This window comes from Apium graveolens, chromosome 3 (genome assembly GCF_009905375.1).
Source record: "Apium graveolens cultivar Ventura chromosome 3, ASM990537v1, whole genome shotgun sequence".
In the NCBI taxonomy this organism is placed as follows: domain Eukaryota; kingdom Viridiplantae; phylum Streptophyta; class Magnoliopsida; order Apiales; family Apiaceae; genus Apium; species Apium graveolens.
In genome coordinates, this window is record NC_133649.1 from 124,019,073 (window position 1) to 124,035,563 (window position 16,491).

The following is a 16,491-nucleotide window of genomic DNA, read 5'->3' on the forward strand; positions in this document are numbered from 1 at the left end:
GTTATATCCCTCATTTCTTGATTTTGGGCAAAAAATTAAAAAGACACAAGTGATTGAGGATTGAAGTGGAGGAGTTTTAGAAAATTATAAGTTCTTTCCATATTTTGTAATTAATGTGTGTGTGTGTTTATGTTGATGTATGTATTAAATGTTGTTGTATGTATTTAATGTTTTTTGGTGTAAAATTAAAAACCCTGCCTTTTATAAAACGACGTCGTTTTGCATGTTGCACAGGGTCCAAGGACAAAACCGACCGACTAGGCGGTCGGTTTTAAGTCTGTTATAAATAAAAAAACCCGTTCAGTTCTTTCTTTTCTCTATTCTCTCTATTTTCTTTATTCTCTCTCTCTCTCAAATATACACTAAAATTATCTCTCTTTGCAAACTCAAATCAATGGCATTTAATCCACGAAATACCCACAAATCATCTCTCTTTGCCTCCGGTTTCACTCTCGATGTAAGATTTTCACTCGATTTTGTACTATCAATGTGTATGTGTATGTATTTTATGTGTGTGTATATATAATTCGAAGTTAGTAATTTGTTTTTTGTGTTTGTTAATGTATGATTCTCACTTAAATTAAATTTTTTCACTTCCAATTGAAGTTCATATGATTTTTCAGTTTTAATGTAAAATTTTGCATGTAAAAGATTCGTCGGTTTTCTCAATTTGTTGAATATATGTATAAGTATAATTTTAGGTTTTTTTTTGGCTTGTTTACGTTTAAGTAAAAGTATAAATGTATTTTAGGGTTAATTTATAGGGGTTTGCTCTTGTAAACATGGTCCGTACTCGAAAATAGATAAATATTGCACTTTATATGTGAGTTTGGAACTTTAATTTGTTGTATATATATAGATTTAGTTGATTTAATGGTTTAATTTGCGAAATTAAACAATGCTCTAATTAGTTGTGTTTATTTTTATCGTTAATTTATGAATTGGATACGTTTATATGCATTTTATATGCATTTTATGTGATTTTAAATGCTTTTTTATATGATTTTAAAATCATTTTCATGTAATGTGATTTACTAGCATATGTTTTATATGTAATGTGATTTAATATGCATTTATGTGATTTTATATGCATTTTTATGTGATTTTAAATGTATCGTTAATATGCGAATTTATATGTATTTCTAAGTGATTTTAAATGCATTTTTATGTAATGTGATTTACTAATGCAAGTCGCTTCATCGATTTGTTTGTTTTCATATTGGCTAATATATTTTTATTGATTATTTTAGGATCTTTTTCCTTGGATATTGACATTGGTTATGATAAGTCTTGTTGTGTTGGCGATGGCGAGAAAAGGGAAGGGGAAAGACAAGGAGCCGAAAAAAGATAAGGAGAAGGCAAAGGCCAAGGGAAAGGCCAAAGTCGCGAGTAAGAAGGCCAAGGGCAAGGGTGCAAAGGGAAAAGGAGGAAATTTGCATTTGCGTGATGAGCCGACGGATTCAGATTCAGACCCGAATGATCCGACTCGGCACATGACAAATACGGAGGAGCAAGAATGGCGAGGAAGGAGACCTCGATCACATTCGAGTGGCATATATGGAGAGAAACCGCCATTGAAGCCATATCGCATTGATATCTACGATGGACAGTAAGTTAAAAAGTTTTTAAATTGCATTATTTCTATATGTTTATTTTTTTTGTTCATTATTCAATATTATTATGTGAATTATTATTGTTTATTGTTTTCTTTTGTTTAAATATAGTATTGAAGATGATACGGCTAAGAAAACGCTTTTGAGTATGATTCGGGAGAAGTGGCTTTATGGGCGTTACACTTATACCGATATCGAAGAACATAACCCGGGTTGGTTGAATGCAAGAGTCGAGGAGTTTCAAGTAAGTTAAAAATCATTTTTTTTGTAATTGTCATTTATTTCTTGATTTTATGATACATTTATCCTCGTTTTTTTATTTTGCAATTTTAGAAATATTATAAGCATCTTAAGGGGCAAAGCCGTTCAAAGGCCCGAACAATTGTGGAAGATCACATTAAAGTGACGATAAAAAGGACTTTGAACGAGCTTAAGAAGAGGGTGGAGGGAAAAGCAAGGGAGGAGGGCATTTCAAAGTTGTCTTTGAAGCTGCCTTATTGGCCCGTTCCTTTTTGGAAGGACCTTTTGGAGTATTGGGAGAAGAACGAAGGACACTTGCACTGGTCATCGGTTGGATCCGCCAACCGACAACAAGTTGAAAGATTGCATAGTGCCGGTACAAGGTCATTCAATAAAGTTCGGGAGGTAATATTATTATATTCCATCACACACACATACATACGCGTTCACCATATTTAATATAATCAACTAATTATTAGGACGTGCTAATATAAGTTGTTTAATATTTTGAAAGGTAATGACCAACAAAAACAAGAAAAAGCCGACGAGATTCGGGGTGTCGGATAAATGTCATCGGAAAGTTGGATCCGATCCGGAAAATCCCGTCTACACTACACCGGCGCCATGCATATTGCGGTAATTTTTATATGATTTATGACCATTTTATGTGATTTTAAATGCATCTTTAATAAGTAAATTTATATATATTTTCATGTGATTTTAAATGCATTTTAATGTGATTTTATGACCATTTTATGTGATTTTAAATGCATCTTTAATAATTGAATTTATATGTATTTTTATGTGATTTTAAATGCATTTTATATGATTTTATATGTATTTTTATGTGATTTTAAATGCATCTTTAATATGTGATTTTATATGTATTTTAATGTAATTTTAATTCATTTTTATATGATTTTATATGCATTTTTATGTGATTTTAAATGCATCGTTAATATGTGATTTTATATGTATTTATGTGATTTTAAATGCATTTTTATATGTGATTTTATATGCATTTTTATGTGATTTTAAATGCATCGTTAATATGTCATTTTATATGTAATTATATGATTTTAAATGCATTTTTATATATGATTTTATATGTATTTTTATTTGATTTTATATGCATCGTAAATTGTTTTAAATGAATTTGTAGGAACGATATGCCACCATTCTCGAGCGCATGCCCGTGGAGGTTACACAAACGGGTTATCGGGATGAGCCTTGGGATTGGTGGATGGAAGCTTTGGAGGTCCCCCAAGGTACAAGGCCGAAAAAGAATTATGTAGTGGGGTTCCCCAATGCTCGGGCCACCGATCTCTTGCCTACACTTGCTACCCGGTACCGAGATTCCACACGGAATGAAGCCGGCTCATCCTCATCCGCTCCGAGACAACGTGAAGTCATCCCCGACAATGTATATCTTGCCATCATGAGGAATGTGCTTACGGAGATCCGTGCTAATCTAAATCGGTTTGCTCGCCAACTTTTCGATGCGGAGATAGCTACATTCACACGTACCGCTCTCGAGGCCTCGGATCCATCCTCCGATCCTAGCCAAAGGTTGCAATGGAATAACCTTATCAGTGGCGAGATCGTGCATATTGTGGGCTCTTTGATTGAAGTTATCGTCCAAAAGACGGAAGCTCGTGTTGCAGAGGTATAATTTTTGACCTTCTTATTTATTTATTTGTTTTCATTCACATGTAAATTTTTGTTTCTTCTTTTTAACTAGTTTAATTAAACTTGTGTATCTAGGAAAATAATCGGCATGCTATGGAAGTCGATAAGGATTACACGTCCGAGGATGAGGCCTCCGATGACGAGGACTTTGATGATGGCGGAGGTGATGACGGCGGTGATGGCGGCGGTGATGGCAGCGGTGATGGCGGTGGATCGTCCGATGTTGATTTGTCGGATTAGTTTACATTGATCGGTTTTAAGACTATTGTAATTTGATGGTTATGTGATGTAATATAATACGTTGTGATGGAATTAATAACTATGGTTTAATTGTGAAATTTACTAGTTTTTGCGAATGATTTTGAGTAGTATAGTTTAATGATTATCATTGTTGTTTGGTTTGGTTGTTTGGTTATTTGGTTGTGATTGGATTGGATTTGTGATTGGTTTGTATATTGATTTGGTTTGGTGTACAAGGACTGCAGAAAAACCTGCAATATTTTTAAAATCAGACCTTAAAATCGACCGACAATAGGCATAACCGACCACTTTTGACCATTACAAATCCCAGAAAACTGACCGTCAAGGGACATAACCGACCACCTTCTTCATAAAACCGGCCGTCTTCTTTAAAGGGTGGTCGGTTTAAGGACGGTCATTTATGACATTTAAGTTAGCTTCTGATATAAAACCGACCGATATGCACACTTTGACCACGGTCGGTTATGAGTTCAGTCAACTTTTTAAAAATAGACATAACCGACCACCTACGGTCGGTTATGACTCAGTGATGTGGCAACATGTGTGCACACGTGTTGCCACGTGTACACAGTGACCCCACATTTGAATAAAAATGCCCAGGCACTTAACCGACCACTATGTTGGTCGGTTATGAGGGTTAAACCCCACAAAAAGTCATAACCGACCAGGCTAAAACCGACCATGGCCTCTGGTCGGTTATGACTATTTTAACCGACCGTGTTGCCTCTTAAACTACCATTTTTGAAGGTCGGTTATGTCCTGTTTTCTTTTAGTGTACCCTGCATGTTCTATCTTCAACTCTGCATAGAAAAAAGTCATTAAGTCCATGCGTGTGTGTGGGTTGAAAATTCATTGATTTAAAAACTTTTTTGTTGGTGTTTAGATGGACTTACTTTGCTTTATTAAAAGTCTTACAAGGTCTTGGTTCAAAATATATTCAGAGTACTTAGTTATCGTGAGCGACAAAAATATACCTCGGTCCAAACTATCATTTGTCATAGAAAATAAGACTGATTTAGCTGAAGGCGTCACTTTTGTCCAACATCCTCTTTCTGCAAAATGAACGGATGTCAGTGAATTTGAAAATTGAACAAGGTATGCAACTGTAAAACAAACTGGAATCACATATACTGCATAATTATGAAATTGTAGTTTTTTGTTGATAACAAGTATTTGAGGTGATGAGAAGTGATACAATAAGAGTTGACTTACATTTCATTTGGATCGCACATATGTTTGTCTTGTGACCCACTGGATGTTGAATTTTTATCATAAACTACCAATGCATTCCAAATCGCAATTTTTTTATTTGGATTAAAATCATTTGCCCACATATGTTTGACTTTTATTTTAAGACATAATAGTTGTGAAACAAAGGAAAAACCCAAAGCGGAGAAGTTAAAGCGTAGTGATAATGAGCTTAGGAATATAATTTGCATAATATCAAGGATTCAGATTTCATACGGTAGGGACATATTAATTAAAAATCATCCCACGGTTAAAATTTGAACACTTGAAGGTAATCTTTGTGGCTATTAAAGTTTTACATTAATCTCTACATCTTTAAAACAACCAACAGATTAGCATATATGTGTTGTTATATTTCATATGATTCTTTTTAACAAAAGTTAAGTATAGTTTATGATGTGATGCCTTATTTTGTGGTTGCTTGCAGGTTACCTTCACGGATATTCTGAACCAACTTGGTAAGTTTAACAATTGTTTGATCCATAGTTTGAACTTAGAAATTATCTATTTTTTTATTTTTGTTAAGACATTATCTATATTTTTATTATTGTTTTACTATATATGCGTATAGTTTTCTTATTATGCAGAAAAATGTAGGAGGATGGATAAACTAATTATAGTGGTTATTAATTTATGTTGTAGATTATTTCCCCAGTCATGCTGCAATGATCATTAAAGCCATTACTCTTAAGTGAGTATATTCACCACTATATTTACTATATAGTTTATTTAGTGAGTTTAATCTTGATGGTAATTCCCAATGCTCTTAAGTGAGTTTATTTAGTTTGGAAATTTTACATGAAATCTTAAAATGAGATCATAATGATTTTATTTTTCGGAGTTTATCTTAAAGTATGTTGTCCTCATATTTTGTGCAGGGTTTTGAGGTTTTAACCTGTTAACAAGTTTCTTTGAAGCTGTGGGTCAAAAATTGTTAGTAAATTTTTCAATGCTTACTATTAGTAAGTTGTGGATCAAAAACTAGAGTTACCGCAAAAAGACAAAGAAATTAAAAATAAATAATGTGAAAGCTGTGTATGGGAACTTGAAACTAATAGAGAAACTCGAACCTTTGACACTACTATCCTACAACTACTATTTAACATATGATAGCTTCATTTCCATTTGTCTTGTGGGATTTATGTTTTTACTTTTTAATAGCATTGATTCCACCCCATCATAAATAAGTATTTAGTTTTGGAGTGCCTTCTGGTTCTGTAAATGAAAGTATAAGAAGAAATTTAGTGGTCGAATATATAATGATGAGTAATATCGCAGATTAATTACCAACATTTGTAATTTTTTCTATAAGATAGTTAGCTGGATGCAAAGCAAGGAAAAACAAGGGTTCAAAAAAATAGAATTCCGTAGCACTGAATAGTAAGTGTTGATCGATGACACTACACCATATATGGCCGGTTGTAACAGTAAAAAGTGTCAGTGAAGGCCAAAAAGTGTGGTCGTAAGTAAAAAAAGGGGCTATGGTCACACTTTTTCGAAAAACCAGTTTGTCACTACTGTGGGCGTCAACTTAGGGGTTTATGGTTACACTTTTTATTTTTAGGTTATACTGTCGAATGTGTGACCATAGAGGGTTTATGCTTACACTTTCCAGTTTATGGTAACATCTTTAATACTGTAATCATAGACTTATCGTCACACCACTATAGTTTTTGTTACAACAAATTGGTGTTACCAAAAGGCATTTTATGAACAACTCTCTTTCCTTTTATTACACCATTTATATATGGTAACACTCTTTTATAAACATTATATACATTTAGTAACAATTTTATAAGCTTTACCTACACTTTTTATATTTTTGTCAACACATAATATTGACCATTTACAATATTGGTTACACTTTAAAGGGCTATGCCAACACTTTATTTTAAAAAAAGGAAATATAACATTTAAAAGTACCATTTCCCATAAACATAATCTCCCAACAATCATTAATATTCAGAATCCAAGACCTTAAAAAGGTCCAAGCCAATAGTAAACATGTATTAGACAACCATAAACATTCACAATCCAAAATACCTTAAAACAATCTAAAGTAACTACTAAATACCTAAGTATCACTGCCAAGTTGACTACAAGTGCATGAAATCAAAAACAAAATTGTGAAAAATTCTATTCAGGCTCAGCAAAATCTTATGTTCAAATTTGGATTTATCCGACTTATTGAAGGTGTGCAGCGGAAATTGATCTTTTGTACCTCTCGTATGGTGAAGGAAAGTGAGAGTGTTAGGAACATGTTGTGAACTTGATGATAAGTTGAACAAAACACCTTAGTGGATTTAACTTAGTGTTTTTTACCTCTCGACGGATGTTCTAATATAGTCTCGACGGATGAACTTTATAGTCCCGACGGATGAACTTTATAGTCCCAATGGATGACAATTTAACATCCGTCGAGAGTGTAGCTTGTAACGCCCTCCTAACCTGGGTCAGAAGTTTGGGGTCCACAATACACATACACACCATATTTAAACCTGTTTATGAATATAATAATATATGCAGTGACCCTAATTACCATGATCAAGGATCGCAACAGTTTAAAGTATGTCCACAAGCCACAATCTTATTTATTACAAACTTACCAAATCCCAAATTTATTTATCTTACATCTGTAGTCAAACTTTATTACAAACTTCTAGCACACACTAAGCCACATAACTTCCGCTAGCTTATTCCACTTCAACCTGTAAACCTAGATGACACCCTCGACTGGGGATCCTCGCCTTTACCAGTTTCCTTCTTAACTGGAGAATAACATCAACAGATTCGCAAGAGTGAGCTAATTAGCTCAGCAAGTCACAATGACAACACTGATATTAAATAATGATCAATTGAAAAGATATAGGGAATCAAGTTTCCTGATAACTAATGATTAGAATTGGATATTTAATTTTATTTTGAAAACCAAGGTTAGGCTGCTGATCAGTCACGCACTAACCCCGAGTAAGGCTCCCAGCTTTGCTCTATATACTGGATCCAAGGCACACATAGGCCTAATATGACCACGAACCTGGTCTGACCACGGATCTGGTCCATATTTAAAAATAATCCAGTTCTATAATAATAACATGATAAACAATATAATTCAATAAACTGAATCATAAACAACCTTCATCTTGGAGCATAAGGTGATTCACAACACCAGGAAGGTATAACAAGGTAAACAAGAAGATTGACTTTCAATTCAGGGAAAGAATCAGAGTGTAGAAGACAAAGGGTGCAAAGGTTACAAGGAATGATCTTCCGTTATACAAGGCATAAAGGTTTGTCTGACAAGCAATCTCATATCAAGGATCAGTATGTGGTAGATTTGTATTTGTGGAGTAGTATCGGATATGTGTGGTTCGTATCCAAGAATTCAATAATCAATGGTTTCCAAGAAATCAGGCTTGCGGCTTAAGTACTTCAAAATACTTGCAATATAAAATAGGAACTACTGGGAATAATTGCAATATTATAAAAAGAGTTCAAAAGTATTCACAAGTATACTACAAGAGAGTTCAGGGACACTTGCCTTATCAATTCACTTTCACTAACACTTATCAATTGGTTCCCACTCACTAATCACTTGCTTTCCTTTTCTACGTCTCGCTTCCTCTGTTAAACATCACATATACTCATCAACACTATTTCTTAACTCATTCTATTCGATACAAACTTCTATCTACCCTTCGTTTCACCCAAATCCGACGTACGGATTAAAAGTTGCAGCAGAAACAGTCAAACAATGCACAAACAATCATTTTATACAGCAATCAGGTCACATATAACAATAGCACGTAAGATATTCAATCCAAAAAAAATTTCAAAGAAGATTCGGGGTCAAAATGATTTTCCACGTATTTAATATGAATTTTTGAACATTTTTCGGAATTAAAATTGGACTCCGAATCATTTTATAATCAAATAATAGGGTTCGAACACCCGAATTTGGCATTAAAATAATTTTATAATAATTATCGAGCCTTGAAAATAATTTAAAATAATATTTTAAAGCTCAAAACTATTTTTCAGGATTTTTAAATCAATTTTAAATAATTAAATCCAATTAAATAATCAATTAAAATTAATTAATAAATAATTAAATTAATTAATCAATTAATATTTAAATTAATTGACTAATTAAATAATTAATTATTAACTAAAATTAATTAATTGAATAATTAAGATTTATTTTTGAATTTTTTAAAATTATTAAAAAGTATTTTTGGAATTAAACCTAAATAAATAAGAACAATTTTTAAAATATAAATTGCAGGGGTAAAGTGTCTACTTTTAAAATTTAATCCGCAGGGTTTATAGTGTAAAATTGCAAAGTTTAGAAAAATAATTGCAAAGTCCAGAAAATAAGGGGGATTAAATTGAGCTTTTGCCACCTCCTTCCCTTCCGGTGGCTGGACTCCATGGCTGCCACCATGGAGCTTTTCCGGCGACTACAAAGTTACCCAGAACTTTACCAAAATACCAACGTCTGCTCTAGTCAATCCCAGAAACATAATAGCAGTCTTTTTTTTATCAAAATCACAGCCAAACGGCCGTAAAATCGACCGAAAAAACGCCGCCGCCACTGTTCCTTTTCCGATCTGCTCGAAACAACTCTCCTTAAATCAAACAAAAATTATGAATAGTTGTGGCGCCCTCCAAACCCGGGTCAGAAGTTTGGGGTCCACACACACACCTTAATTACAACCTGCTTATAACAATAATAAAGATAATAATAATTATATGCAGTGACCCTACTTATCCACCACCACGGACCGCGACAGGTTAAAGTATGCACACAAGCCAACACACTAATATATTACAAACCGTTCAAATCCCAACTATTTCAACTCACACTGAGTATCAAACATTATTACAAACTTTTACAAACATAAATTATCCCAAAAGAAGTCTACTAGTTCAGCTTTCTCAACCTGAACCCCTAGCTCTCGCGCTGGACTGGGGATCCTCTTTACCAACTGGTTCCTTTTTAACTGGAAAGAATATAAACAACATCGCACAAATGAGCTAACTAGCTCAGCAAGTCACAATAACAAAACTGAGAATAATGATCATCAGGTGAATATATTTATGATATCAAGTGAACAATGGATTATGATTTAGAATTGGATAATATACTTTTAATTTAAAAACCAAGGTTAGGCTGCTGATCAGTCACGCACTAACCCCGAGCAAGGCACACAGCATTGCTCTAACTATTGGATCCAAGGCACACATTCGCCTAACTTGACCATTATATGGTCTGACCACGAATCTGGTCCACAATTTTATAAAAAAAACAATCCAATTCTAACATAATAACAGAATATGCAATAATAAACAATAACCAGAATCATTAACAACAATGACTGTTTAACAATGAAAGGGTTTCAATCTTTGTAAGGATCAATAAAGTAGTTTACAAGCTTGAATGCTGGGAACTGAAAGAATTGGATAACAAAAGAATCAATATTTCAGGGTTTCAAAGATTTGAGCTCTCAAAGCATAGGATACAATGGTTGAATGTATAAGTAATTCAGTTCAGTGTTTGGGATTTTGTTTGCATGTATTTATGGAATAGTATCGTATACTTGAGGTTCAAGTTTGGGTTTATAATAATCAATGGCTTAGAAAGAATATGGTTCATAGCTCAAGAACAATAACTGAAATCAGGGTTTAGGTTTCTGTGCTTCAAAGCACTTGCAATGTCAACAAGACTATCAAGAATTTCAATATCTCGAGAAAGTTCAGAACACTTGCCTGGAATTAGCTTACTACTCTGTACTCGCTTCCAATCACAATCGTCTTACTCCTCAACTATCTGTTTCCCTTTTCTACGCCTTGCCTCTTCTGCTCACATATCATAAACATCTATCAATCATCAACTCACAAGATTCTATTCAACGCACTCTTTTATCTACCCTTCGTTTTACCCAAATCTGATTAACGGATTGAAATCTACGCAATAACGAAGTATACACCGCCTATATAGACCGATAGTCAAACCACATGTCACATATAACACATAATACATCACGTAATCAAGGACATATCATTTATAAAGAAGTCTTAGGTCATAAATGTGCTTTCGGGTATTTAAAATAATTTTTAAAACATTTTTCGGAATTAAAACGGGTCGTTGGATCAAATTTCAAGTTAATAAACAGGGTTCGGCTGACCAATTCTGGCTCCGAAACAATTTTAGAATAATTATCGAGCCTTGAAAATAATTTAGAATAATATTTTAAAGCTCTAAACTATTTTTCAGAATTTTTAAATCATTTTTAATAATTAAATCTAATTAAATAATTAATTAAAAATCAATTAATAATTAATTAAATCAATTAATCAATTAATTTTCGAATTAATTGACTAATTAATCAATTAAAAATTAACTGAAATTAATTAAATAATTAATTCAGATTTATTTGTGAATTAAAAATAATTTTCGGAATTAAAATAATAATTTTTAGAATTTTCAGAAATTAAAAACGAATTTTTATAATAAAAATAAATGGGAAATATGATTTTTAAACAATTTTAAAACAGGAATCCTATTTTTGCAAAGTCTGAAAACTACAGGGACCAAACTGCATCGTCCCCAAAACTTCAGGGACCAAACTGCAATTTTTACAGTCCAGTCGCCGGAAAACACAGGGGTGACCGGAGAACACGATTCCGGCCTCCTCACCTTGCCACAAGCTCCAGATCACTTCTACACAACACCAGGAACACAACCATGCAATCAAAACAACCTAAGAATCCCTGATTTGGCCGGAATTTGGCCGTGAAATTTCCCAGTTTCCGGCGAACATCGGAAAACTTCAAAACACAACTCCCTTCTCTACAGACTTCGTTGGTTCATGAAACTTATACGACTGGATTGCTAATTTCACAGAGAACACAATCCACTATATCACAACATCAATCTATCACAGAATAAGAAACCCCCAAATTTCAATTAAGAACATTCATACGGGTTATAAACCCTAACTTTAAAATTCGAAAATCAAACTCAAATTTGAACATGTTATTGAACTCCAAATCAGACGTATGACATATGAAAATCATCAGGAAAACAAGCTCTACAACATACAATCATCAAATCATACAAACAATCATCCGAACAAAAATTCATATTTTTAATAAAATAAATTCGAAAATAATTAAATTTTTAGAAATTCAACCTTTGATTCTGCAGGTGTATGGATTACAGATTCTGATAGAGCTTCTCAAGACCTTCAAATCCAGTACTCGAGCTTTTCAAACAAAGATCACTAACACCTTCAAAAGTTGGTTTGATTCTCAGAAAGGTTTATGAATATATGATTTTTCTCTGTAAAATTATATATTTATCTGTCTGCAAATGATTTTGATACGAAATAAAATACGGTAAAAGGCTATTTATAATTACGGAAAATTAGTATCCCGTTGGATCATTCCGGATATAAAATGGTACGTTTATTTATAAAAACTGATCCAAACGGTATCGGTTTTCGGGATAGTTATCCCAATCAGTACAATTTGTACTGCAGTCTTGGTCTCAGCACCCAGTTACACGTACTACGAAGTGATAATTGGGATAGTTTAATAAAAAGCTCCCGTTTATCGAAAATACGGGTTTTATTAATTTACCGAAACGAATATTGTATCGAAAATGTTGTGCCGGGACCCGCGCAGGACAAACCTTACGCCGGATCGAAAAAGTTGAAACATGGAAAATGCTCGGAATATTACAATTAGGTTAGGAAGGAGTTCTCGGTAGAGTTTTGGGTTCCAAAAACGTAACAACGGTTGACGTCGGTTGGTTCCCGTTTTTATAAAATAGATTTTAATTACCCGGAAAAAGATTTTAAAAATTTCATATGATTCTTATAAATCTGTAAATCAACACAAAAATAATTAGGAAGATATAACAATTATCTATATTTTATTTGGGACATATAAAAATAAAATACTCAATTAATATTATTTTTGAATATTCAAGTACATATATCACTTAACAATTAACTCACAGAATAGATACTGAACACACATATTAATTATTTAATAGTAAAAATAATTACACGTTATATCCCGGATATTACAATAGTTTCCGCCGCCACTGCCCTACTCCTGTACCCATTGCCAGGCTTTTGGGCACTCTTTTGCAAGATGCATTCATAACCCAAACGCTGTTAAACCAGCACCTCGAGCAAGGCCTGGAGGAGCAACTCAAGGTGCTTCGAAATTGGCTAAAAAAATCAAACAGAGCAGATTTACCTGACTCTACTGTGTTGCTTCAAACACGGAAGGATGATATCAATAATGCAACAGGTACTAATAATTTTAGTGAAGATGTCAACCCTGTGGTCTTTGGGGAATTTCTGGGATGTGATTTAGTCTTTGATGGGGATCAGACTATCGAAGATGTGCAGCAAAATGAAGACAATACAGACAATTTTGATAATTTAGAAGAGTTTGATAAGGTGCATGGCACAGATATTGACACCAATGTTTTGGTGCCTATTTTGACTCAGATAGAGGATCAAATGGTGGTGTCTGTAGAACCCAATACTGCTCCTGATGGTCCAGTTATTGACAACATTGTTCCAAAATCACCGGGTCAAAAGAGAAGGAGAGGTCGTAGTCAAGATGCAACTAGAATTACAGCTTTATCTGCAGCTCCCACAGTTCCCGCAGCGCCTGTAGCAGCTGTAGCACATCAAACTCATACTCACCCTGTGGTCATTGCCCACAAAGCACCAAAGAATGATTTAGTTGATGAGGATGGTTTTACCAAAGTAGTTAATCGAAAGAGTCCAGCACGCAAAAAGAGTCAAAAATTGGTTGCTCAGCCAATTAGCCTCAGGCGTTTGAAATGAATTTTGCAGTTTGGAATGTAAGGGGCATTAACAAAGCCCCTCATCAAAAAGAGTTGCAAAATTTTATTTCGTCTAATAATGTTAATCTTATGGGAGTTTTGGAAACTAAGGTAAAGAGTGATAATGCTTTGGGTGTCTCGAAGAAAATTTGTAGGGACTGGAAGTGGCTGTTCAACTACAATCATCACTACAATGGGCGTGTTTGGGTTGGCTGGAATCCGAGTGTGTGGGACATTTCCATTCATTCCATGTCTAGCCAGGTAATAACTTGTAATGCTACTTTTCTAGAAAAGAACATCACTATTTTGGTCTCGTTTGTGTATGCTTTTAATGATGCAGTGGATCGAGTTCCTCTTTGGAACTATTGTTTATCTTTGAGCACTACTACGGCACCTTGGTATCTTCTTGGTGACTTCAATTGTGTTACTAGTCTAGGTGAAGTTTCTGGTGGGAGGGAACATTGGACACCAGAAATGCAAAGCTTCACTGATTGTTTAGCTAACTGTGGCCTGGATACGGTTCGTACAGTGGGGAATATTCATACATGGACTAACAAGCGTCTAGCTAGTCCTATATTCAAGCGCCTGGATAGAATGGTTGCTAATGGTGTTTGGTTTAATTCATTTACAAAGGGTAATGTCTTTGTTAAACCTCGAGGGATCATGGATCATAATGCGCTTTTGTTTGTAGAACCGATGCATCTTCAAAAGCTTAATAAACCGTTTTAGTTCTTCAACTTCATGATTGATATCCCTGGGTTTCAGGATGTTATTAGTAAAGCTTGGTCCTTAGAATGCAATGGTCCTTGCTATGTTCGTTTTTTGTCCAGGTTAAAAGAAACAAAAAGGTTGCTTAGGCAACTTAACAAGGATCATGGCAATGTCTCCTCTAACGTCTTGAATGCTAGAGCTAACCTAGAGGAAGTCCAGTTGCGTATGATAAATAATACTGACACCGCTCTTCTAAATTTGGAGAAGGACTTGATTAATAAGCTCAATGCAACTCTAGTCGAAGAAGAGTCTTTTTTCCTCCAAAAATCGAGAGTAAAATGGATGGAGCTTGGAGATGGGAATAATTCTTTTTTCCATCAACAATGCAAGGCAAACTGGAACTGTAACAAGGTGCTTGCCCTTGAGGATAATTTGGGAAACATGGTGCATGGCCAACTTCCGTTTGCTAATATAGCAGTTAATTATTTTTAAAATCTGTTGGGGCCAGATATTACTCACTCCAATATTGATTTGGATTATGTCGAATGCAAGGTTATTACTGAGGCCCAAGCTACCTCTCTGTGTGCTATGGTTACTGATGTTATAATCTATGCTACCTTGAAGAAAATGAAGAAAAACAAGGCACCTAGGCCTGATGGCTTTAATGTCGAATTCTTCTTGGCCACATGGAGCATTACAGGGGTTGATTTTTGTGATTCTGTAAAACATTTCTTTGAAACTGGATTTCTTCCCTCAAGTACTAATTCCACTTTCATTTCCCTTATTCCAAAGGTTGCTTCTCCAACAGTTATGAATGATTTTCGACCTATCTCCCTTTGTACTGTAATGTACAAGTGCATATCCAAAATAATAGCTGCTAGACTAAAGTTGATCATGCCATCTATCATTGACATTGCATAGTCTGCTTTTATCCCTGGAAGGTCCATCTCTGATAACATTCTACTTGCTCAAGAATTGTTTCGTGGTTATGACAGGGTTACTGGCTCCTCCAAGTGTGCCCTCAAAATCGACCTCCACAAGGCATTTGACTCTCTAAGTTGGGATTTTATTTTAGCTATTTTAACTAAATTACACTTCCCAGCCATGGTCATCAATTGGATCAAAGCTTGCCTTTGCTCTACTCGGTTTTCAGTTAAACTAAATGGAGTAATACACGGGTATTTTTGAGGTTCTAAGGGCATTCGACAAGGGGACCCAATGTCACCCTACATCTTTGCCATGTGCATGCAGATTTTGTCTTGCATTCTCAACAAGGTTCCTTATGATTTTAAATACCATTGGCATTGCAAAGATATGGGCCTCACACACCTGTTCTTTGCTGATGATGTCCTTTTCTTTTCACATGGTTCTCAAAGCTCTGTCAAGCATATCATGGAATCTATAGCAACCTTTTCTTCATGGAGTGGTCTTTCCCCCAATATCCACAAAAGTAACAGCTTCTTGTGCAATTGTGATCAAGACTTTTTGGAGTGGTTTGATTCTCTTCTGATTCCTCGAGGTAACCTGCCAATTAAGTTTATGGGCGTCCCTTTGATCACCTCGCAGCTTTCTGTTAATGACTGCATGGCCCTTATCACTAAAATCACGAACAGACTCAATGTTTGGACCACTTTGGTGCTTTCTTTTGCTGGAAGATGCTTACTCATCAAATCTATTGTGTTTGCTATCGAGGGTTTCTGGTGCAACCATTTTCTTTTGCCTGGAACAATACACTATACCATCCAGTCTTTACTCACTAGATTCTTATGGCGTGGTAACATCAACCACAAAGGAGGTGCAAAAGTTGCATGATAAATAGTTTGTCTTCCTCGTGAGGAAGGTAGTCTTGGCTTAAAAAAC

General features: G+C 34.6%; 1 protein-coding gene across 1 annotated transcript; it reads left to right on the forward strand.

Annotated features, from left to right (window-relative positions):
• The first annotated feature begins 13,917 nt into the window (after positions 1–13,917).
• On the forward strand, positions 13,918–15,552 carry LOC141714560 (uncharacterized). Its single transcript, XM_074518074.1, has 3 exons — positions 13,918–14,603; positions 14,751–15,075; positions 15,184–15,552. Exons 1-3 carry the CDS (start codon positions 13,918–13,920, stop codon positions 15,550–15,552), a joined length of 1,380 nt encoding a protein of 459 aa, XP_074374175.1.
• Positions 15,553–16,491: the final 939 nt, after the last annotated feature.